Source organism: Pholcus phalangioides, unplaced genomic scaffold (genome assembly GCF_987345545.1).
Source record: "Pholcus phalangioides strain wild (caught in Gottingen) unplaced genomic scaffold, Ppha-v1.0 ptg000003l_1, whole genome shotgun sequence".
Classification (NCBI taxonomy): Eukaryota; Metazoa; Arthropoda; class Arachnida; order Araneae; family Pholcidae; genus Pholcus; species Pholcus phalangioides.
Window position 1 is genome coordinate 35,103,308 of NW_028301596.1, and position 27,067 is coordinate 35,130,374.

Genomic DNA, 27,067 nt, shown 5'->3' on the forward strand with positions numbered 1-27,067 from the left:
ATAACGAAAACGGAACTTTATTTGAAAGACGGAAAGATCCCGAAATCAAGTATGTCCAATACATATTTTCGTGATTTGTTTATTTCTTACACGTGTTGATCAAAAATCGGCGAAGTTAAAACGTTTTTCACTTAAAATTTCATGTGTCAAATGTTTATTTTTAAATTTTAGTGAAGAATTGAATTGTGAATTTTTAAATTATGACTCAACCTGAGTCTTCCAGTGACTGTGGCCACGTTGGAAACATAAAAGTTTGCTCCGGTGGGAGCATTAATAAAGTGAGACCCTTGTTTACCCATGACTCCAAGTAAGTTCATTATAAATTGATACAAATCATCACATATTATTTTGGTTTAATAAATACCTATAACATTTAACGCATATTTTGATTGTGATGGATAATTTTGGTCAGTAAATTTGCAACATACCGGGTGATTGGAAATACTCATTTGTTATTTGGTGTTAAAGATGATTGTGAAAGAAATTCACAAAATTTTTTAGTTTACTCAATATCAATCACATTGTAAAAGGGCTGTCTTAACGCATGGATCCTTTGTTCAGTCAAGTTGAGGAGAGAATGGGATGACACTAAGGAAAATTCAATTATCCTTCCTGGGAACCGAACTTGCGTCCACCCACTTGCCGGGGGAGCGCACTAGACTACAAAGGCTACGAATCCTTATTCCTTAGAGCTCGTGTACGCTGAACGGGGCTGTACATGGTCGGCCCCCCCCCCCCAAAGCAGAATCTTTCACATTGTTATGCAGTGAGCCCTCTGCTGACTGGAAATGTTCTGTCATATTACCCATAATAAAATTTGTACCGCATCACGGGACCTGGGTTCGAGCATCACAATGGTGGTCGGCTGAAGTTGGTTTCCTGTGGTTCCCAACTTCGAGGCACAAATGCGAGCCGATCTCCCTGTTAAAAATACTCGCCACAGAGCAACAGACCTACAAACAGTATAAATATTCAGTCATTACACTTTATTCACTTCACTCCTGGGATATAGATGGCAGCACTGAAAATCAGGCGCAACACTAGATACACACTCAGACTAGTAAATTGCCCAAGGCGATAGCCCTCAGTTGTGCTCAGTTTGAAAGCAAAAGTGTTTTGTATACTTTTCTTGAAATTCTTTCAGATAATTCTGCAGTAGCACTGATTGATCTGCGACGTATGTCACAGAGTTTGCCATATCTTGCTTTAGAGGGCCAGACCTAACTTAGGCCAATGCTCACATTGCTGACACTACTGCCAGATCACAACTTATCAGAAAATGTCACTCTCCGCTATTACTATGAAGGTTTCCACAGCTCTGTGACAAAGATAAATCCAAGACAAGTTATGATAAATCCAGGAAGGTTTACCCAAGCTCTGTGTAATTCCCCAGTTCTATATTATATGAATTCATTAGACATTCCATAGAGGAATTTGCACGAGGTGCATGTTTGGTTAAGTAGTAGTAATAGTATGTCAGATATCACTTTACCTAAAAGACTACTTTAGCTAAATAAGTTTTTCTAGAGTAGTCATGCTCATGGATGAAGGCCTCACAAAGATATAAGATCAAAATGAAACATGGTAAGGGAAATAATTTTTTTCGGTCATTTTGCTAAAATAGAAAAATCAGGAGTCAATGTGCCTGCAATATGTTTTTGATGCCTGTGTTAGTACTATTTGTCTAGATCAATGTTTCCCAAAGTGGGCAGTACAACAATGGAATAGTCAAGGGGTGGGGGGGGGGGCGATAGAGGTTACAGATTTAACATAGGTCCTATGGGTTCACTTGAGTTGGGACGAAAGAAAAAAATTCTAAAGAAGGGGTCGATGTGGAATGAAAAATTTGAGAAACTGGTCTAGATTATAGGAAATTTTTTTTTTTATTTTTGCATGAAAGTTTATTTTATTCAGGTTATTATATCCATGTAGTTCATCTTTGAATCTACACTGGTGTAAAAAATTAAGAGAATTTGCAGAATTGGTCGATTATCTCTAGAACTACTGTACCGATTTTAATGAAATTTGATATGTACATACATTGATACAATACAAAACAAATAACCATTCAATAATTGTAATACACACGCATGATCGTGCATAACACTCGGTGGAGTCGGAAGGTATGAAACAGCGGTTGCAGAATAAACAAAAAAATGGGTTAATAGGGGGTATGGTCCCCTCTTACAGATATACAGGTCTCGCAGCGTGATTTCATACTTGAAATAAGGCAGTTTATTATTTCCTGTGGCAATTGGTCCCACTCGTTCAGCAACGCTGAACAGCGGAACCATCCAGGGAATGAAAACATTTTCATTCCCTGGATGGTTAACAGAGGGGGGGGGGGCCTTGCGAATTGCAATTGCCCTCCCCATAGCGTCCTAGACATGCTTTATAGGGTTAAGGTCTGGAGATCTGGCTGGCCAATCCATCCGGCGAATATCCTCACTCTCTAGAAAATCGTCAAGCAGAAGAGCTCTATGTGGCCGCTCGTTATCGTCCATTAAAATGAACTCAGAGCCAACTGCACCCCCTGAAAAGTCTAACATAGGGCTCCAAGACCTCATCCCTATATCTCACACCAGTCACAGTGCCTCTTTCAAAGACGTGGAGAGGTGTGCAGTCATCCAACATGATGCTTGCCCAGACCATTAAACCTCCTCCACCATAATGGCCGATTTCACGGACATTGGAGGGTAGGTAGCAGGTCCCTGGTTCTCTCCATATGAACGTACGGCGAGAATCGGTGCTTAGGCTGAACCAGGACTCATCAGTGTAGAGAACGGTCACCCATTGATCTATACTCCAATCTCTATGCTCTCTGCACCATGATAAACGGATTCTCCTGTCCGTAGAAGGGAGCGGGACGCAAACAGCAGGTCTTCTTGCAAACAACCCTCTCTCATGAAGTCTTTTGGAAACAGTCACCCTTGATACACGGGTTCCTGTGGCTGCATACAAGTCACGAGAGAGCTGAGAAGCTGTAGCACTCCTGTTACTCCTCGCTATAATCGACAAATGGCAATCTTCTCTGGCCGTCGTGGCTCTTGGACAACCTTGCCCAGGCTTTCTCTCGATGGATCCGGTATCCTGTAACTGTTTCCATAAGTTACTCACGACGCTGGGCATTAAATTGAACTCTCCGCAAATCTGGACTTGAGATTGTCCTGCTTCTAGCCTCCCCACAATTCGCCACCTCATTCCATCATCTAAACGTTGGTGGTTACTCATTTTTACTGTTACAATTTGAAATTAACTGATTGCTGCAAAATAACACCAAGAAATTCGCCGAGGTGTGCTAGCGAACGAAATGCGTCTTAACTTACGCACGCTTATAAAGCCTGTTTCTCTACTGGCTCCGCCTACACACACTTTTTGTCTAGAAGCAGTGGTGTTACATTCAGTTCGGTTCTTTTCATGAAATTCGATAAAATATGCAAATTCTCTTAATTTATTTCACCAGTGTATTACTCTGTCCATCGGATACTTGGCAGGGGTATGGCTCAGAGCTTTCACATGTCCCACAACCACAACACAAGACACTTTGACATGTCTTATGTATAAACAGGCGTCACGGAGAATAACCTTGAAGTTTGCATCTTTGTCTGGTGAAAGCAGACAAAATTCTGACTTGCTACATATCATTTTTATTCTTAGAGCGACAAGATTCAGTAGGAGTCGTTGTTGACAAAATATGTCTCCGTGAATAGAACCCATCATGTCGACGGTCTTACTTTCTTCGATGAACGCTGCTCGCTGTATTAGACCTTTGTTGGCATCCTCTGACTTCGGGTCCACATCCCTCATTTTAACTCACTCGTCTTAACTTATGCGCGCTTATAAAGCCTGTTTCTCTACTGGCTCCGCCTACACACACGTGTACGCTTACGTATTCGATGTACAAGATTTGCATTTTTGTTTAGAAGCAGTGGTTTTACATTCAGTTCAGTTCTTTTCATAAAATTCGATAAAATATGCAAATTCTCTTAATTTATTTCACCAGTGTAACATGATACATTATTTGCTTAAATGTTTGACAAACTTTAATATTTTGTAGTTTTTCTTCTCTTTTAGACTGTTTTCAATTTTCCATAAGTTTGTAAAAAAAAAATTCAATGAATTTCTAATGTTCCATACAGGTATATTTTTCTTCATTTTATCTTTTCAGATTCCTGCTTGTTGCCAGTGGATGTGCCATCAAAGTGTTCAGTGTGTCCAGTGGAGAATGCGTCCTCACATTCAAGGGTCATGATAATCGAATAGTTAGTATCAGACAAAACAAACAGAACAAGTTACAGGTAAGGACGTGGAAATACTGCATTTTTATTCTAAAAATAGTATTAGTTCTTAATTCAATTGCTGCATATACTATTGAACTTCTTTTCTCAAATTCTGTAGTTAAAACGAGTGTGAGCTATATATTACAATAAGCTCCATTATATTGGATCATTTTATGTGAAACACTCTGAATTATAACCATACCAAGCATTTTCAGCACCAAATCAGTGCACTTTGGCTTGTTTTTTTTCCACATGCCTTGTTTTGAAAAAAGGGAGACATTTTTATGGATATTGCGTGAAAGAAAATATTTAACACTATACAGGAAGCATAAATTCGAAGAAAATTCGCCAAGATGAAAAAGGGCTTGCAGTGGTAGCCTATAGTTACAGTAGCCACTGCTTATAAGAATCAACCACTTATAAGAAATAAATCAGCAAAACCAAATGGTGTTCAAATATAGGATGGTGATTGGTTATAAGAATCATAATGGGTAGACCAAAATTGATTCTTATAAGTAGCAACTGTATAACAAAAAAGTACCTTATCTAATCCAAACTGGAAAAAAACTTTCTCAACCCATTTTGATTTTTTCTCAAAATTTGCTACTTGGCACATATCAAGTACTGTGCAAACTGATTATTTCATGCTTTGTAATAAAAGACTAACATTATTCACAGATTATATCATCTACGAATGTGAATGGGTAAATTCTATAGATGGCAAGTGTTTTAATAATATACTTTGTATATTTCATTTGTATCAAAGTGTTCATTCTTTCTGTTTTTATTATCATTGCACATTCTTTTTTATGTCTTATGCTAGCTCGTTTTATACAAACACAGGTGTTAAGTTGTTCTGATGATGGTATAGTTATTAGATGGGATTATTCAGATGGAATAGCTCTAAAGGTAATCATTCAAACATTAAAATTCATCTCCATTTCAAATTTTTTTTATTGATATATGTGAGATGAATTATAATTCAATGTCCATCTCACAAGCTTGATAAAAGCTTTTGTGTTAATTGAGTACTTTCTTACATCTATTTTTTTTCTAAGTTTGCTAAAATTTGCTTCAATTTTCAGAAATATACTTTGAAAGCAAAAGCAAAGGTCCGAGCTTTTTATGCACCAACTGCAGAAGGTCCATGGTTCTACATCACAAAACTTGCAAGTAGTGGTAAGATGCCTGAGATGTGTGCAAATGTCTTTATGGTCACATAAAATATTTTATTGAATAAGCATGTTCAATAACTCTAGTAAATTATTAAGATCATGAAAATGAATTAACGTGGAATTTTTACTGCATTGTTAATGAACAATTTTTTTTTCTTTAAAATGATTTATATGAAAATGATTCAATTTCATTATCATTTAGCTGATCATATTGTGTATCATTTGATGATGGATAGAACCAAACCACATAGGATACGTATGATTTTGCCAACGGTGCACAGCCATGAAAATGCTGTTGCTTTTGGCCCAGAGGTAGGTTTCAAACATTATATTGTTATTATAGCTCTTATCATTTTAAGTTAAAAAATGAAAGAGCGAACCACTCTATCCGATTTCATATTTACTGTATTCCCTCACATTAGCCGGCCTGCAATAACAATCGTGGGGGGATACCAGCTTTTCGAACACTGGAATCTGGCCCATTACAGGCATGCTGGGAAAAGCAGGATTCAATAAGAATGAGAATCACACGATACATTCACAAGACTGATATCAATCTAAATTAAATACTGATATAAATGTGTGAATTGGAATAAAATGATAGTTTTCACTGAATCAAACATGTTTTTCCCAGGAATTCAATAACAATAATAAAAAATTGGGAATATACTTATTGATCCAATTTAATTATCAACCTAATATGAAAAACAGATACTGTATAATTTTTTAACTGTTCAGAGATTGGAGAAATATGCAGTCACTTTACAATATCATGTTTTGCAATGTTTTTATTTTTTGCTCTGCTTATTTAGATCTTGAACACGTGATCAAAGAATACAAAAATACCTGTCTACTAATTTTTCCATTTATCTCTCGTAATCTACAAGAATAAATATGCTTAGTATCTGACGTATGCAATAAACCAGTGATGGCCAAACGTTTTTAGGAGTGGGACAAAAAACAAAGGAAAAATTTTGGCAGGCCGGATATATTTGAGCATTGATTCATAACTAGAACTTTTTTGCTTAGAAATATGTTGTATACTTTGAAGACTGCTATGGTTTCATTGCAAATGATTCACTGAGGTTTATCTTTTACAAATGTGAAAAAAAATACATCCAGTTTTTTGCATATGCAAAAGTTTTTTTTAATCCGTTTCTATTCAAATTCTCACAGTTGTATTTTCCATGTGTAAAAAAAGAACACCCTCTCAAATGATTTTTTAAAACACTGAAATTGAAAATTTCTATACCATTATTTTGAAATCAGCAGCAGGTCAAACAGAACCTATATAAGCGAGCCATAGTTTGCTCATCTCTACAATAAACCAAGATTTATTGTAGCAAAAGCAAACATTAAATTTGAACTGTCTCCAAACTTAGTTTGTAAAACACAAAGGATCCTAAAGTTCAGGGAACAGATAAGGTTCAAATCAGACGATTTAACCCATTTTTGGCTGCTCCTCAAATTTATGACTGACCAAATTGCACAATATTTTTATGTACGATAACTAGTTACTTAATATATTTGAGAAGTTTCAAAAAATTGGATATTATAATTTAGCATGTTCTTTGTAATTAATGTAAATTTACAATTAATAAACTTTTTAATTAATATAAATTAACTTAATTTGATTAAAATAACTAGTGATTATGCTATTGGGACCTGTTATGTACCATGTGACAAAAAAAATTGAGAAAAATGTTTTTTTTTCTATTTTTAGAAAAATTACTTCAGTTTATGGTTATGGAAAAAAAATTCCAGATCAAAAATCAGGATAAAATTTCCAAAAATTTCACTTTTGAAAAGCCGTAAAAAAACAAATTTCTTTGTAAACAAATTTAAAAATATACTGTGGCACTCATTGAATCTTTTAATTTCATACAAAAATTTGAATAAAAACTCATTGAAAAGTTTTTTTAAACAAAGCGTTGCACAAATGCACAATCAGACAAAAATGTGTTAATCCATTCTTTAAGTTCAGATGTTTAACAATTTCCCGGATTCTGTAACTCGAATTTCCCGGAATACCAAAAAGTATGAGTATTTCTGGTGTACTGGTCTTTCTCACTGTTTCCTAGCATGCTGGCTTATGCAAGGAAATAAGGTATACGAAATGAGACTAAAATTATTGAGAGAGGTGATTTTACCCAAATTTTGCATGTAAAAAGTTAGATATAGATATCTTTGAAGGTTTTACAACAGCCTGTATTTTGAAAATGATAAGCTCATGTAACAGAAAATTATACATTCATACCTTTTTAAGTACAATGTTTCTGCGATTCAATTCAAAAATGCAGAAATACTGAAATTTTCATTTTTTGTTTGAATGAATTTTTTTCAGGGAAGATTTATTGCGGGAATAAGTAGATATGGACTTCATGTACGAGCCGCAGTAATGTTTGAGCAACTTTCTGTGAGGTTAGAGTCTATTAGATTATTTCATAAATGTTTGTTTAAATTTGTTCTTTTATTCAATTCAAATGTAATGCAAAGTGTTTTTCTTCCTTCTCAACACTTGGTGTTGGAATTGGTGTGTTGAATTATTGGTTTTAGATGTAGGTTCTGTTCTTATTAGCATGCATGGAATGTATATGTGAAATGGTTGTCAATTTTTACAGACTGAAAGGCTTCACTGTTTGCAATGACATATATTGTTCGTTTGGGAGTTTAATATCAATAATTCCCTATGCTTCTAGTTTTAAATTTAAAAAAATTGAAAATTTGATTTAAGAAAAAAATATGCAGAGAATGTGTACTTATTTTAATAAATTAACCCTTTAAGTAGCATTGGCGCTATTAAACGCATACCTCACCTCCTTAAAAGCCTCTTATTTTTGCATTGACGAGTCCAAATATTTTTTAAAGTTGATTTCTCACTGAACTTAGATTTCTCACCACTTAGTTTGCATGTGATGAAAAATTGGAAGAAAGCCTGCTCTCTCCATTTAAAAAAATACAGCATTTTAAAGGGGATTTAGTGATTTCTTTTTTGCAAATTAAAAGGTTAATGAGCAGCATAAAGCACATTAGTTACCCAAGGATAAACCTAAAATAGTTATAATTTTAAAATTTTTAGTGTCTTTTACATTTTTTAATAACTCATTGAAATCATTTCAGGGATCATAGAGTCAAGCCAATGCCTTTAACCTGTGTTGCATGCCACCCTATGGAGCCTATCATAGCTACAGGAGACAAACAGGGCAGAATCACCATATGGTATTGAACATTCTAATCTGTTAAAATCGTATTTAATATCAAGTATAGCGCAATTTGTATTACAGTGGAACCTGTATGAAACGAAAATAATATCCTGTTGTAGGCAGGGCCGGAAGTAGAGGGAGGGAAAGGAGGACAACTGCCCTGGGCAGCAAATTTTAAATGGTAACAAAAACACATAAAATCATTGAATTTCTCAGTGCTGGTGGGAGCAGCAAAATCATGTTGTCGTCGTCCCCAAAATCATAGTTACAGCCCTGTAGATAGGTTTCCATTTTATAAAGAACTAAATCAAAGCACTAATTTATAGATTGAGGTGTAGATTATTATAAAGCCCCTGCCCCTAAAGACGGATGATATGGCAGAAAATTTGTCTGTCCTGAGAAATGCGGGATGATCCAATGAGCCAACAAGTCGCCTCTCCCAACACATCGTCCTGGGATGTGTGCCTGCATTCATGGGCCTATCTTTTGATTCCGTCTCATATAGTGTCCATCGCAGACAGGCTTCACTGTATAAAGCGTGTGTTCGTAGAAATTTTTTAGTTTCTGGATTTAATGTTTTTTTTATTAAGTTATTGATTAGTAGTTGCAATTGTACTCAAATATCTGCAGAAATGTATTGCCACAATTCTATGTAAAAGAAATACTTTTTTTTATTTAATAAACACAGATGTATTCCATTCTGTACCACAAGCTGGGCTGGGAGAGATCTTGGCAACAGAGTTCTGGCCTTCGTGTTTTTTATTAGTTACTTCAAGTACATGCATGTAAATTGCAAAACCAAAATTTAAAGGAAAATTTATATTCTTTTTATTGCATCAATTTTTATTTACCTTAATTTCATGATTTTATTTTCTTTTGAGTTTCTTTCTTATAAATCTTATATTAATTGTCTATGGTTTCAACTCATCTACATGAACATTTTTAGTAAAACAGAACTTGTAGTTGCAAAAGAAAACATAAAGCTCTAACTAACTGAACGTATTTCATACAACAGAATGTGGGTTTTAAAATGAAGAAGAAAAAAAGGTTCAAATCAGCCAATTTAATCTTATTTTTAAGAGTCCTGATACCTGAGAATTATCTGCAATCTCTAGCTGGGGTTTTCCAGCATGCCAGAGAATACAGGTATTACAGACATGCTGGTCTCTTTCATGGTTCCCAGCATGCCGACTATTGCAGGGAAATAAGGTATATGAAATAACTAACATTATCGAGAGAGATGATTTCCCCCAAGTTTATGTGAAACTGTATTTAGAATTTTAGTTTTTTTTTCCTAAAAATTCAAATTTTGAAATGAAAACGGTCAAGTTTTAACTTTATATTCATATATAAGCTGAGTTTCTTAAAAAAAATTTCCAAAATTAGGGAGGTCTGCTTATACACTGGTAATTTTTTTGCATAGAAAAAATTTGACGTGCATTGTAGTTTTTGTGGTCCTCAAGTGGGGCTGGGGGGAAGGAGTGGTCAGCTCATACAGGAGAGAAATGTACTATATATATATGTGGCATGTCTTAAAATGTTAAGGTACTTTTTAGTGTATTTTTGAGCATCCTTGATTCAACAATATCTTTGATTTGATGGTAATTTACACTAGACTATGTTTCGCTCCATATATATATATGTACACACACATTCAATTTTTTTTTTTTTTAACTAATGAGTTTATATATTTTCAATACTGATTCAATTTCAATATTTTCAATTTTTCAGGACGAATGCAGTCGATACTCTTTTTCCTACTCGTTCTGTTTATCACTGGCATTCAGCTTCACTGCCAGGTTTAACATTTTCTGCTGAAGGTAATTGTTTAATCATTAGTTGTTATGAATCAAAAAAATGTGTGTAGGGGAACTGCCCCCCCCCCCCTTCCCAAGACTTTAAGGTCCCTATTTAAAAAAAAAACTAAAAGCTTTCTCTTAAAATATTCTGCATCAGAACCTTCAATGAAAATTGAATTTTTAATGGTGTTTTTTTTCTTTTGTCAGGAGCACATATGTACAGTGCAGGCAATGAGTCAGTACTTGTGAAATGGAACTTGAATGAAGATACAAAAGTAACAATACCAAGGCTTGGATTACCAATGTGTGACATCATAGCATCTCCTGATAATAAATATATAGCCACTTCTCACATTGATAATGGTATTTTTCCCATCTGTATTTTGCCTCTGCTCTGTATCTTTTAACTATCTGCTATACACTAAAACACATTGAACCTATAAACAAGGATGTGAAATGTAGCTCTCCTGTATCATTAAGTCAAGGCATTCAGTTACTCTCCACTATGCAAAAATTAAATGTGAGCCTGTCTGGATCGTGTGGTCTTGGAACACAAAAGTAATTTAGTGTGGAACTATGATGGTTTAGGGGAAAAAAGATGCTGTACAGCAGCTGTGCAAAACACAGAAGCTCCAAATAACTGCCTACCCCCACTCCTCTCTCTGACTATTGCTCTTAATTGTTTGTCTTTTTTGTGTAAAGCATACTAAAAACACTAGATTCAAAATACTTGATTGAGGAATGAAAATGAAAGAAATCTATATTCATGGTCAAATGTTTATTTATTGTTAGACTAATTTTCATCCAAAGGAATTTATAGTTTAATTTTTAATAATTCCCATAATATTGACGGTCTAGTGTCTATAAAAGAGAATCTGGGAGTGGGGGTTAAATAACGGTAGAAGTTTTTTTACACTACATGACTGTACCAGTGATTCTCAAATTTTGTCTTATGGCTCTTGGAGGCTTCACTAATCTTTGTCAGGGGTGTCACAATGAATTGGTGGTAATGACGTGTGCATGTTCAGTGCTGTAAAGTAGTTCTTTTCTGAACACTGTTTTGGGGAGCTATGGGTAAATGATTAAGAAAAGGGAGTCAAGGTTAAGGGGGGGGGGGGTTGGCAAAAGTTTGAAAACAACTGGAATTAAAAACAAAAAAAGGAATTAAATTTATATTAATGACAAATTAGAGAAAAATACTTTTCTGGAACCATAATCAGTTCTTGTTACCATATTAGCTGAAGTCGATAAAGTGTACAATATTATGACATGTATTTGAAGCTTTTTATTACAGTGATACCTCAGATAACGAATGCCTTAGCTTACATATTTTTTTGGCTAATGAAAATTTTTTTTTGGGTTTTTCTGCCTCAGCTAACACACATTTTATTTGATATGGATGCACAATAACATAAAAACCGCATTGTGAGCTAAAATTTCGTGTCAGTCAAATTGATCCCAACGAGTATCTCTCACTGGAGGGAGATTAATTCATTTCTACCATGGAATTACTTTCTGGATACACCTCTCAGTAATATTTTAAGCCATTTAATGTAAAATGAATGATTAAGCTAAAAGGAAGTGCATTAAAAAAAGAAATGAAAAGCATAGACTTGAATGGTTTCAGTACATACATAAAGACTTAATATACATACCAAATCGAACAGTGTGGACATTCTAAGAATTTCTCTTTCCATCTACATGTGTGTGATAAAGAAATGAGTTGACTATATCACATAGCACACACTTTTTCTCACTATGGTTCATTGTAAAATAAAAAGATCTTCCACATCTAATCTTCCTTTAGAATTTCCTTCATTCAATTGTTAAGTTATTTATCTTAGCTTTTGGTCAATATTTATCTTTTACAGTGCTTCTTACTGTTTTATGAAACTTATCTTTAAATTTTGAGCCTAACAAATTAATGATTTTGCAAACTCACACTTATTTGTATCCAAAATATTGCAAACCTCACTATGCAAGTAACAAGTAGCCTATTCTTTAATCTTAGAATCAATCTATTTAACTTCAATCAATTTTAATGGAAAGCTAACAAGGAGATTAACAGATTTGATAAAATTCAAAGTATAATTTTCGGAACTTAATTCACAGATTTCTTACATTTGAAATGGTAAATTAGTCAAATGCAGATTACCTTCTGGGAAGATAATTTTGTTTTTTGTTGCATGTAGTTTTGATTGTATATGTTTATTGAATAGTACAACTCTGTTGGTGCTCTTACATGGTTTGTTCAAAAAGTATCTAACCACAATTTTTCCGGCGTGAGCCAATAAAGCTAGGAAAGCGTAGTTTGGTGCATTTATGTAGGCAATCCTAGCGTGCATACTTGATATTTTTGCCTGCCGGCAGACCACCGATGAGTCAGCATTGTTTCATTTTTGTTTTGGACCAAATGGCTGGAAAAACTTGAATAAGGCTTCTGCATTAATCATGATAAAGCTGCCATTTGCCATGCAGAACCTCTTAGTAGTACCACTTGGCTCTCAATTTATGTTTCAGTCATCTTTGAAGCAGTTATATCACTCCTTTTTATCATGTGGTTCCCATTTCTTTATCTTCAAAGGTCTGTTAAATCTTGCAGATTGTTTCCACTCGAGAATCACCAAGCTTCACACAAAATTTAATGTAGTAGGGTTTTACAAGTTTTTCTTTCCATTTTGTCGAAACCAAAAACGCGCTGGTTGCTCACTCGCACTTCTTCATTCATCAGCTGTCTGCCAGCAGATGACAGCTTCTGTAGGCATGAAAATGTACATTAGGATTGCCTGCATACATTCACCAAACCATGTCTCCCTAGCTTCATTGGTTTGCACACAAAAAATTATGGTCAGATACTTTTTGAACAAACTTCACATTTTCACCCTTCATAATATTAGATTTCTGATGAATGTTCATGAAATCGTAATATAATTTTGGAAAATTACGATGATAGTAATAATAAGATATTTAGTAAAATTTGTTTTCACATATTTTACTATGTATTAGTTACCCATGTATTTATTACCAATATTTCTTTTTGTGTTAGAACATGAAGTCAGCAGATGCTAAAATATTGTTTGGCGTGTGGATTATGTGATAATTGCTTTTGTATTTCTTATTGTCCTGTGTTATATATTATTATTCAATGGCTCGATTATGTGGCAAATATTATGGTGTCATAAGTAGCACCAGTTTCTATAAAGGACTTCGTTTTTTTAAAAGTATTGCATATGGAAATAGTATGGAGACTGTTTGCAGATCATGCATATGCATTTACAATGCATACTAATTTTCCCTTCTGCATTTACAGCGTTGAAAATTATCAACAGCAGAAATATTGTGGTACAGGTTATACAAGGTTTAGCTCAAGGTCAGTGTCTGAGTAATGAAATGTCTGAAAAAGCTCCTACTGGTATGCTGTATGACCCACTTACTGGAGCTCTTGTTATGAACGGACAACCTGGACATCTGCAATTTTACGATATGAAGACTGATAAACTACTTTTTCAAGTAATTTTTTTTCCAGAACCTAGAATTAGTTTTTTTTTTCTTCTATTATCTCTAAGAAATATAGGGAGAAATATTTGTCATTTTTTAAAAATTATATTTTCAGTTGGACATAGTAGGACGAACTTTTGTCAGTCAAGAAAAGGATTCAGTTATATACAATACTGATGTAGAAAAGGCTGCTATAAATTGCTCAGGTTCGTGGCTAGCTACTATAGAATGTAGAGATGATGGTGAGACGAGTATGGAAATGTCTTTGAAATTTTGGCACTATGATATCACTGCACAAAAGTAAGTTATCACTCTTACTAAAAATTACTAAATTTATCACAAGTTTAAAAATTTGGTAATTAGTGTATTTTTCTATGTATGAGACCAATATGCATCATGTGCAATACTAGATGAAGTGTACAAAATTAGTAAAAAAAATGTGTGTCACTATCATGTCTGCAAATATGGGGAATACTTTGCTTTAACTCTTGTTCCTTCAGCGCAGAAGAAATAAAAATACGACTGATTGTATACAAAGCAGATTTTCTCATATTGTACCCCCCCCCTTCCTCCAGTCATACTTGATAGAAATAAATAATGAAACAATTTGTATATAGTACATAGATTTTCTTAAACTTTTTACATTGATGGTACCCCTCAGAAATAAGATTAGAATTTCAATTCTCATGCAATTTGGTGGCAACCTGTGACATACTTCTTGGAAATCATGTCCGTTATTGTGTTTGGTGTGGTTTTGTCTCCAAAATATTTTGCTGCACCCCGACAGATCTTGCATAACCCACTGTACAACTCTGATTTTTGTGATGTAAGATAATACAGGTAACCATGACCACAGAATGACTCCTTCTTTCAAAGCAAGCACTCTGATCTACCGCCATGGGCCATTTACTACCGGGGAAATTGTGCTGGAGGTGTGAGTGTGTGTACCTAGTAGTCTGAATGCATATATAGTGTTGTATATAATTTTTCAGTGCTGCTATCTATATTTTGGAAGTGAAGTGTAATGATTGAATATTTGTACCATTGTAGGCCTCTTGCTCTCTGTGGCAAGACTTTTTAACAGGGAGATCGGCTTGCATTTGTGCCTTGAAGTTGGGAACCAACTTCAGTGCACAATGATATATTAGAGAAGGAGTTGTGAATGCCCACACAGGAGCAGCTCACAGCAAAACTCTCAGCTGTGTGAGAAGTATTTTTGGTGCCCCTCCAGTGAATGAGCCTGAGTAAAAACAACCTGGAAAAATCTTAGAAGTGTTTTTTATACAACACACACACTATCAAGCTTTTCCTTTCTGGGTGTAGTTTAAACATCATGTTAAGTTATTTTCACCAGAAAATATGGTAAATCAATTATTATTTTTTGTAGTAAATTATACATTTGAATTCAGACTTCTTGGTTTCAATTATGTTGAATTGCAATATAAAACTTTTGAATATTTTGTCAATATCGTTACACGTGACATTTATTTCAAGGTACAAGCTGAACACTAAAATACTGCTTCCTCATAACAAAAAAGTCAATTGCTTAAAATTTCGGCCTGAGGTAAATCTTGAAGATTCTAATGAAAAGCTGGCTCCTTTAGCAGTAACTACAAGTGATGATAATCGTTTCAAAATTTGGACTTATACTGCAGGTGAGAAGAATTTTGTGACTCAACATCATTTGTATTTCTGACCTAAAATGTGTATGTTGAAGTCTTACCAAAAGCTATCATATTTTGGTGTATTGAGAGTATGATTTTTAAAAAATATTTTTCAGGTCGAGATTCAAGTTGGTCATGTGAACTTGTAGGTTATTATAAAGATTTGCCGCCTGGAGATGCATGTTTCTCAGAAGATGGCTCAACTCTTGCTGTAGTTTTTGATTTCATCGTTACATTATGGTCACCTGAAACAAATATCTTGAAAGCAACAATGTCCCATCCTACAGATTCTTCACCAATTAGGTTAACATTGACAAATATATTTCATCTTACACAGTTGAATTTCCTTTATTTTTATGATCAAATTTGATGGTTAGGAAAAATTTCATTGGTTCTTGGTGTCTGTTCCCTCATTTTAGCAATTAATTAAGTCCCTTCACCGATTCAGAAAATAATAATAATCTTTTTCTGTAATGTAAAATTTTTTTTTTTTAAAGAACACACGTAAACTGATGGGTTTTTTCTATTTTCATCTTTTTCAGTTTAACAATGATTTTTGTTGATCTGAGAGATTAAACTCAAATTTTTGTCTCAGATCAGGGTAAACAGGGAGTCTGTCAAGCCAAAATTTGGATCTGTTTCCCAGATCTTTCACAAAATTGTGGATCTGCAGAATGGATCCTTCACAAAATTGTGTATCTGAAAAACGGATCCTTCACAAAATTGTGTATCTGAAAAATGGACCCTTCACAAAATACAAGTTAATGAAACCTTAAATTTGGCATTTCATTTTTTATAAATTAGCTAGATTAGTTCTCTTCCCACAAATTACTTATTTTTAACAAAATTAACAACCCTTCTCACAAAAACAGGAAAAAAAAGTTTTAACAGACCCCTGATTAACTAAAATTGAGGTTAACACACTTCAGGCAGGCTAAAAAAGGCTGGATTTACCCAGCAATAGAGCACTTTATCACTGTGATCAATAAAAACCATTTTGCTGGGTGGCATCCAATGGTTCTCACCCCTAAAGCAGAATGTTTTGCACTGTTCTGCAACGAGCCCTCGGCTGACTAGAAATGTTCTGCGGTAAAAATTCCTATAATGGCGTTTTCTGCACTTTTTCCTCCAGATTCTGTGCGACATATGTCACAGATTTCGGCATATTCTGCTTTGGGGGTTCTCACATTCAGAAAGTACAGCACTTTGCTGATAATTATATTGAAGGAATGTAATAGCATTTAACTTGCATATGCAAAAAAAAAACTTATGTACTTTTTGTATTACCAATGTTATCACTACTTTATTTGAAACTTTCACAGAGATATGTGGTGAATAGAATAATTTATTTTAGGACACTTAAAATCAATCTAAAATTGGTATTTTTCCCCTGGTTAAATTAATGTGGCAGCATTATTATTATACTGCTTTTATTTATACACTGTACTTATTTTTTTCTTTCTTCAGAAAAGTGCTGTTTGGCAGGAATAAGTGTAGTCATCTACTTGTTTGTCACAGTGATACTATGCTGACTGTTTGGAATTTGCTGTCTTTATCAGGTGAATGGAACTTTTTAATTTTACAGTCATGTAGTACCCATGTTTGTTGCTGTGGTGGTCATAATGGCAGAGTAGCATCTCGAGGACCCGGGTTCCAACCCTACCGTCATTACAGTGGTGGTTGGCTGAGGTTCGTTTTCGGTGGTTACCAACTTTGAGGTGATGTCCACATTAAAAGGTCTCGCCACAAAGAGAAACAGGCCTACAGTGGTACAAATCTTCAATCATTACACTGCACACAGTGTCTGAAAAATTAATCGTAGCACTACACATAAGTAGCATTTCAGAGTAACAAACTTCACATTAGGTTCATGACACGTACATTCCAGGGTTTAAGCTACGGTTGCATTTTTCGCCAAAATGCAAAAGAAGTAGTAACCACTTTCGTAAAAATGCATACAGGAGGTATGAAACAAGTAGGCATCCAGCCATCAATCATTACATTAGCATTGTAGCATTTTGCTAAAGCTTTTCCCCTCATTTTCGCTTTTTTGCAAAAGGAATTTTTTATCCAGATTAAACCCTGGTGCATTCCAAGATGTACCAATTCGTTAGAAATTTCACCAAGGAATGTGGATGAGGTGCATGTGTGGTTAATAATAGTACCTATGCTCAACAATAGTGTTGTGTGGAGTGTCAAGTGGGATAGATCTCTGACGAGCCCATACTTGAATGACTGAAATATCCCTTTCCTATCAAGTTTAGAACCATAAAATGTATGTATAATTTATGCTTTGAAAGGTGCCAATCAGCATGAAGCAGCTTTAGTCCATTGAACCTATTGTAGTAATTTGTCTTTCCTTTTTTTTTCTAGCACTATGGCATGTCAAGTGTGATATTCAGTATATTGTGGATGATCCTTTATCAGAAATAATGGCATCTTTCTCAAAAGATGGACATGGTAATACCATTAATTTGTAAAAAAAATTCTAATTATCACAAAGTAATGTATAAAAATAGTTTATATGAAAAAATAATCCAACTACACAAAATGTATTCTAAGTATGGGGTAGGGTTATACAAGATAAGAAAATCATAAATCTATTTTTAATTCAGTTTTTTAATCAAGTTCCTGTCTTTATTTCTTTACAATAGTGTTTGTATTTAAACCAAACCATCCAAAACCTGTTGCTGTGATTAAAAATGATATCAGTCCTACAGTCGTATCAGCCATGTTTGTTCCTCGTGCCAAGACGAGGTCAGACAAAAAACAAAGCGTGCCATGCTGTTGGCAGTGCTACTCACAGCTGTATTTCATGGATGAAGATCAAGTAAGTTTCTTGTATTATCTTTTTTTTTTCCATGAACAGCAATAACCATATAATTATGCAGTCCTTTCTCTGGGCTATTTGTGCTATTCTTTCGGAGGTTGAAATATATATTCAGACAGTTGATCTCTTCAACTGTAATACATATTATCAGCATACAAATCTTTTACTCAATTTATACAAATTTTATACTCTAAAATTTTGTACTCCATCTGAGTAAGATGGTGTTCTCTGATAACTGATAGATTTTTTTCTTACACTTATCATGTTGTATTTATGTATATATCTTTTCTTTTTCAGCTTTTGTTAACTGTCAGTGATGATCATGAAGAAGAAAACATTGACTCAACTGAGGTAAAGTCTTATTTAAACATGCATGCCATGTTTGTGAACACAGAGTTACCTTAATGAGAATTTCAGAGCTTATTATACTCTTAAATTATCATAATTGTATATTAGTGAAGGAATTCCTAAATGCTTTATGTTTGTAGAACCATGGTAATTTTAAATACAATGTTTTAACATGTATAATGAACCCTCTAATATTTTGGGCTTAAAATTTGGAGATAAAAAATGTTGAAAAGATATATCTACAAGGAACCCCAAAACCACCTTGTGATACCTCCCAAGAAAATCTCTTAGCACACCCTTTGGCAATTTAACTTTATTAGTACATGAGCATGTATTGATGTGATTGGAATTCAGATATTATATGGTGCACGAATATGTAAATTTATGATGCGGTGTTCCCATTTGCATTAATTTTTTGGATTGTAGATATATTAATAAGTGTAAATTGTTTTTTGTTTCATTTTTTGAAACGTTTTTCGAACTTCTTAGAGCTTGACACTCAGGAAAATTGAGACAATGACACCATTTGCTCTATTACAAGCTGAACGCAAAGTGACTGGTGTGAAGCCAGTAAAACCAGAAATGCAGATACTTAATGTTGTTGACAAAGAAGACCATGAGGTAAATTAACTATAAAAATTTTAGTTAATTGTATACATAAAATATGTATTTCAATTTTTTTTTCTTGTGTTACGTGTACTAAAATAATTGTTTATGAACTGAAGTCAGATTTTAGGTAATACACATCACTGATTATCTATAATACACTCATGTCCATAAGTTAAGGATAATTCAGAATCACACGGAAATCGAAATCTAAAGTAAAAATTTTTCACCTGTAGAATTATCACACACATCTGCAAGAATGATATGCAAATTTCAGGAAGCCACCAGATGATGCCGATAGTATGTCACAATGACGAGAGTGTAAGAGGGGGGGGGGGTATATAAGGAATGGTGGCAAAGAAGTAAAATTGTTCACAAGAGTTCTGTAAGGCGCTCAGTGCCATAAGCGAATAGTTACGACACAGAGGATGCATGTGGATGATTTTTTTACGTGGTAGAATTATCGGCCGGCCGTCTGGAATGTGGGCATACTCAGATGGAAGTATCCGAGGAACTTGGAATTGCCCAAAGCAGGGGTGCAAGCGCCCCTCATCTATTTCGGAGCAGCAAATTTCATTTTTGGAGCAGAAATTTCGAAAATGGAGCAGAACTAAAAACTAACTATATCTGCAATATAAGGAGTAATTTTTCTGTGAAATGCCAAAGGTTTTGCCAAAAATGGTTGAAACAAATAATTCTAAATAAATTTCCTTCACAAATTAAAATCCATTTAAATTTTTTCTGAATTATCGTATCTGTCACTACTAAAACATGCATTACTGAAATGACGAATAAAAATTATCAGACTCTTTTCAAATTAAGCAACATGCATACTAAAAACCTTGGCAACAAGAATTTCTGCTGCTTGAACACCAAAATCTTATTCATCCTGATATAGCAAAAAAAGTGCGTGCAGAGTATAATAAGGGTTTTCGTAAAAAAAAAATTAGCTTCTCACAAAATTTAAAGAAATTATTAAATTTAAAAGCAAAATGCAAAAAACGAGAAAAATATGAATACCTTATTTACTTAAACAATTTCTCAACCTAATAGCATGTTAATAGATTACGAATCACGAGTAGCTTTCAGAAGTTCAGCATCTCAATGGCAATTTTTTTTCAAATATTTCATGCCCTTGAACATAAGATTTTATATGTCTTATTCCATTAAAGCATTAGATGGACAAATTTTTCAATGTTCGAACAGACTTTTATTTATTTGTTAACAATGAACTCTCTTTCACTGTCTCCGTTACCATGTGCTAAAGATAAAAAAGCTTTCACCAAAACTGGCAAAATTTTGAACTTTGGGCTGCTTTCAAGGTTATAAAGTTTGAATATGTCTGCCCAATATCTATCTATTCCCTGAACTGATTTCACTTCTTGTAATTATTTGCATTGTAGTGCAACCCATTCATCACACACAATTAATAGTTCTGTTGGTGATACAATGTTGAGCAACATCCCAGCAATACGCAAGGGAGTAATGTACCATCCCAGCAATGCACGAGAGGGAGTGCAAACGTTTCATTCTCTCCAACAACACGTTTGGGAAAGGTAGGACATTAATATAAAAAAGGTATCTCACAGAAGTTATGTAAAATGAGCACATGCTCCTAGTACAAACTCCTTCCATTGACTATTGTTAAGAGCATGCCCCCTCCCCCACCAATGCATTGGCAGACCGTGCGGCCATATTGGGCGCCGCTCTAGGAGGGGTGCCGAATGGAATTGAGAGGGTGAGAAAAGCTTTGTTGACCAAAAAAAAAAAAAGCCGTCAGTAGCGCCAAAAACAGATTCCGCATGAATAGAAATTGTTTTCCTCGAGCCTCCCCTGTTTTCACCAAATCCGGATTTCCGCAATGTGAAATTGCCACGATCGGCAACTGCCGACGATAATCACACGACCGCATAGTGACTAGATGACAAAACTATGAATATTTTAGCTGGAGTTTTAACAGATCCCATTTTTTTCCAATGATCTTCGAAAAGTGTCGGTAAATTAACGAGTAAACCAATCCTCTTTTCGATGTATGCGGTCTTAGAACGCAGGTTGGCGGCCGCGAAATTACCGTAATTTTCAGTATATAACCCGCAGGAGAAAAAACGGTCTCCGAAATCGGAAAATTCGGCATATTCATTCAGGGACTTTGATAGCCCGCCGGTTAACCAATAACAGTATAGGACTTTATACTTCAAGGTAGCAGAACTACTTTCCAAGGTCACGACATAACGCGATTGTGGTAGATAGTGGGAAGTGAAAAAAAAATTAAAGTTTCTCCCTCCGTATTTTTTTTTTCCGTGTCTCGGAAAGAACGCGTCCCGTGAACAAAATTTTCATGCTTCTTTTTCCTAAATTATCGGTATTTGACGCACTACAGTGCATTAGCGGTACCTCCGCGAACCAGAAACAAGAATTGGCGCAAATGCGCAGGGATTTGGCGTCTTGGCGCACCATGTAGCAAGAGAACCGTTTCGGCGCAGTTTGGCGCAATTGGCGCAGCTCTTGCACCCCTGCCCAAAGTGTCATCTCTAGGCTTTGGCAACGATTCCAAGATAAGGGAAATGTCAGTAGACGTTACAGTACAGGCCGCCCCTGAGTTACAACGCCGAATGAAGACCGGTATTTGGCAGTAACTGCCAGAAGAAGCAGACGGAGCACAGCATCCGACCTGTCTCGTTAGCTATCTGCAGCCACGGCTACCACAGTTTCAAGGCAAACCGTGTACAGACATTTGGGAGATATTGGTCTATATGCTCGCAGGCCTGTCAGATGTGTTCCGCTCACGGCAACTCACTGTCGGCAGCGATTAGCCTGGAGTAGAGAACATGCAATGTGGACATCGTCACAGTGGGCTTGTGTGATGTTTTTCGACGAGTCCAGGTTTAGCTTGCAGTCTGATTCACGTCGGACTTTCATATGGAGAATGCCAGGTACCCGTTACCACCAAGACAACATCATTGAACAACACCATTACGGTGGTGCAGCATTGCTCGTTTGGGGTGAAATTATACTGGGTTCCAGAACAGATCTGCATGTTCAAACCGGAACCATGAAAGCCCAAATTTATCGGGACATCATTCTGGAACAACATGTACGTTTGTTTAGGGGTGCCATGGGCGCAGAATTTGTGTTTATGGATGACAACGCCTGTCCTCACCAAGCAAACATCGTAAACGAATGCCTTGAATCTGAGGATATAACCCGTATGGAATGGCCAGCATTCTCACCTGACTTGAATCCGATAGAGCATGTGTAGGACATGCTTGGCCGACGAGTTGCAGCCCGTCGACCACCACCTACATGTGTACCGGAACTTCGGAGAGCATTGCTTGCTGAGTGGAGTGATCTTCCCCAAGATCAGATCGATAATTTGATACTCAGCATGCCTAGGCGTTGTACGGACTGTATTTCATCGCATGGGAGACATACAATGTATTAACCATCATACCAACCATGTAATAGTAAGTTTTTGTAAAGGAGATATTTTTTACAATTGCTCCAGGGAGCAAAAATCGTAGTTTTTATGAATGGTATCATACATACACCATCGTTTTTGTTCTTTATCTTTTGTTTAGTAAATGGGCTTTATGAATAAGTAACGTTTGTTTTGCTTCTGAACCTTTATTTGCCGGAGCAGGCATTATCCTTAATTTATGGACATGAGTGTATTTAAACAGCTGATCTTGGATCCATAGTTCATGCCTAAACCAGGATAGTCTATTTTGAAAAAATAAATTTTTTTATATATATACATATTTATTTTCAAAAAATGATTTAAAAATTTTTCCCTGGTAATATTATGAGTCAGCAAGAAGCTAACTCAATTGAAATTTCATTATATTACCCATGATTGCCACATACTCTAAGCTAATTTTTAGACTTTACCTCTGTTCAACAAGATCAGCCATAAAATTTATGCTACAAAGAGAGTGGTACTATAAGATACCTATCCTAGATGCTTATAGGATAGGTATCTCTATCTTATAAAGGTGATTAAACTGAGGTTTTTTGTGTCAAAAAATTATTTTTTGCATGGTGAAGTATTTGAAGTCAAAGTAATTTCTTTGACAGTTTGCAAAACCGTACTTAAAAAGTTTAGTTCATTGAAAAACAGTTATTGCAGTTTAAAATTTCAATTTAGTTCATCTCTTTTGCTACAGAATGACTTTTCAATCATTCTGATGTCTTTAAAACTAAAATAGGTAAAGCTTTCAGTGAAACAAAATTGGAAGGAAAGTAGCTGCATAAAATCGGAGCAATTTATTATTCATGTCTATTTTGTTTTTTTGTAGTTTCCTTGTCCAACACACGTGAATACTATTTCTTTGTGTAACACAGTTCTTTCAGCCGCATTGAGACCGTATTTAAAGAAGTAAGTTATCATGATATTTTAATCATCTTTTTTTGCATCTGACTGCTCATCATTTCTATTAATTTTTTAAACCATGTTATCAAGCTATTTTGCATGCTACTTTTAAAAGTTGAGTTTCCTATTTGTAAAAATATATGTGATTAGCTATAATGCTCGGCTCTGCCAGGCTTTTCTTCCATGAAGCTTTTTGGATCACGTGATATCTCCCTTTTTCTTTGAGGGACATGCAAACCGTGTCTAAGTTAACCAATATGGTGACTTCCTGCGCGAATCATGAAATAAAGAAAACTAAATTCAAAGAAACATAGAAATGAATATTTCCCCTTTTTTTTAAAGGGGTGCTAGGTATTTGGATTCCCCCCCCCCCCCTTGAACTTCAAGTTATCCATCTGCCTGTTTCTGCTTCAAAAAATGCTTAATTAAAGCTGTGGAATTTCTTTGATGTACTTTACGGGCCCATATTTAATTTTAAAATATCCTAAACTATATGAATTTATGCAGTTGAATGTTAAAAGACAATACGGAGACATTAGTTTTCATGATTGAGAAGATATAAATATAGAATGTTGAAATCAATGTTATTTCATGGATATCTAACTGAAAAGTAGGTCCGGCTCATTACTGCATATTTAATTTTCTGGGTTTCGTATCCTAAGCGAACTCCATACTTCAAAAATCTAGAATTGAGTACAATTTTTAAAATTATATTGATGTGGCAGGAAACCCCCAGTAAATTTCTGCATTGCTACAGTAAAATTGACATTTTTAACTGATTTCTATGGGGGGTCATCCTTTGCCTGTCCCTCAAAGTGATGCTGACTATTGAAAATGTGGGAAACCATTGTAAAGGCATATTCACATCTGAAATGCATTGCTAGGGAACCACCGTAACCAAAGTAAACATTCCGAAACTTGAATGGATTGTTGAGGCCCAAAAACCATTGTTGCCCGACAGTTTTTTGCCTATTTGGGGCATTTGCCCTGCTCTGACGAATTTTTAAAGTAGCCTATCATTCAAGTCGGGTCCTATTTGGTATAAATGCAAACTTTGGCGACGATCAAACTAAAATTGTAGATTTGTATAGAGAACATACATATACACACAATCAATTTTATATATATAGATAACAGCAGCTACATATCATAGCTCAGATTCTTGGATCACAAGGTGTTTGTATAAAAAAAAATTATTTTGCAAAAGAAATTGTAAATTCTTTTGAACAATATTATTATGGAATCATTCTCAGAAATCAAATGTGAGAAAGAATGAGTTATGGCCTGCACATTAATAAACACTTACATTGTTTTTCTTCAATTTAGAAAAATCTGCAATGAAACAGGTGAATAATAGGAGAGAGATTTTTTCCCTTCTGAAGGCAATTTTAATGAAATTCTTATTGCATCACTCACGCTAGCATTTTCTTTTGCCAACCATTTCTTGCAGTTATTTTCGTGCACTTTCCTATCTGATGATAAAATTATTGTAATCAGTTATCTTTCAATTGGACATAAGTATGGGTTGTGAAATAAGTAATTATCAATTTAACCAAATCGATTAATCATCCTGACCAAAAAACATGTTATGGACATATTTTTTAACAATCTTCCACAATCTGTGAAACTCATCTTCATCTCAAGAATTACATCATATCAACTAGGTCTCTCACAAGCCCTTATAGTTGTATTGCATGTAACTTTGACCTATCATCCCGATTATATTACCAATTGGCATAAGAAGGCATGTACATAGCATTGATAAACTTATCCGTTGAGCATAGGGAAACAATGCTTGAAATTTTCAAATGTTTCTGCAAGATTATCACAGTTCAATAACTGATATTCAGCAATTCTTGTAAGAGTAATAATTTCTATAAATACAAAAGAATTTCTTATTCAACAACAATCATAATGAAGGTTATATGGGTTGATTGTGATCCTCCAGTTTTCTATAATATGTATCTTATACTGGTGCTTGACAAATCGTAAAAAAGTCACCAGCCAAATTTCTTTTATAGTATTTCTCTTCCAGAGACTCCAATTGTTGCAAATGTTATCATACATATAAAATTTTAATTGCCAATCCCAATTTTTCAATTAAAACCAACCCTGTTTTTTTATGCGACCTAGCCCCTGTAATTTTTCACAGGCCTTATATACATTAACCAAGAAATATTTGGAACAGAATGAAACTAAAAATGTAGATGTTTATTCTTTTAATAGCTCTACATTGTGTTTCATTTTACTGTATAGAGTGTATAGTGAATACAGTATATGTAAATTATTCAATGGAATTGGCTACAAAATTATTTATCTTCACTTAGAAAGCCCATTATTCCTGAGACAGAGGATACTAGTTGTGTGGAAATGGATACTGACATAGGTATTGGTACCACTTCTGAAAATAAAATGCAGCCGCAAGAAGAGCCAAAGACAAAATTAGATAAATTTCCAGAAAAAACCACCTTACGAGAAATTGACTTTAGTTTTTTGTTAAATTATGTATAATATTTTTAATAGTCTTATTTCATGTCATGTGATATATACCATTTAAAAAGTTAAGTCACTGTTATTTTTGTATTGACTTGTACAAAAAATAATAAATGCATGTTCAATTGGTAAAATTCAATTAATTCTGTGAGCAGTTAGATATATTACACGTAAAAATGCCTATGTGACTCAAAAAAAAAAATTTTAGATCGTGATGGTAACTGATTAATTTGAATTATTTTGTTTTGATATGTGTGAAATGTTTTTTTAGAGAAAAGGTAACCATGAACATCTCTCATACCAGGGTTGTCAAATCCCCCCCCCCCCCCCCCCCCCGGCTGGGTTTTTTGTAGGGAATATTGTTTGTTTTCGAAGAAAATGTGTTACTTTCAGGTTAAAATTTTAGTTTGAGCTTAGTTTATGTATTCAAAAAATTGCTGCATAGTGCAGTGTTTAGAATATGTATATTTTGAAATAATTTTTAATGATTTTTTAGGAACAAAAATGTGATAATAAATAATTTCTTGGAATCACAAACACCCTTTTTTATAATTCTTCTACCTTTTTTATGTAAGCATTTAGGTATGAGATCCACATATTAAAATATTTTACAAGAAATCGCAAACAGAAAATTGTAACCATGGACCTTAGTTTAAAAAATATACCTGATATATGTGATAAGCATACCTACAGAAATTTATTTATAATACACAATAATTTCTCACACACACAAATCCTTGTATAAATAAATCGAAGCATCTGTGAAGAAGTAAACCAATGTATAGTCCTCCTACCACAAGAT

The 27,067-nt window shown here is 34.6% G+C and overlaps 1 protein-coding gene across 1 annotated transcript; it reads left to right on the plus strand.

The window, feature by feature from the left end:
- The first annotated feature begins 43 nt into the window (after positions 1–43).
- l(2)05287 (WD repeat-containing protein l(2)05287) lies at positions 44–26,799 on the plus strand. The gene is made up of 20 exons (XM_089247555.1): positions 44–307; positions 4,169–4,298; positions 5,124–5,189; positions 5,366–5,459; positions 5,658–5,767; positions 7,800–7,876; positions 8,576–8,674; positions 10,390–10,478; positions 10,665–10,820; positions 13,768–13,967; positions 14,071–14,255; positions 15,450–15,610; positions 15,736–15,922; positions 17,087–17,178; positions 17,993–18,079; positions 18,274–18,449; positions 18,747–18,800; positions 19,287–19,418; positions 23,699–23,778; positions 26,100–26,799. Exons 1-20 carry the CDS (start codon positions 201–203, stop codon positions 26,281–26,283), a joined length of 2,466 nt encoding a protein of 821 aa, XP_089103681.1. The 5' UTR covers positions 44–200; the 3' UTR covers positions 26,284–26,799.
- Positions 26,800–27,067: the final 268 nt, after the last annotated feature.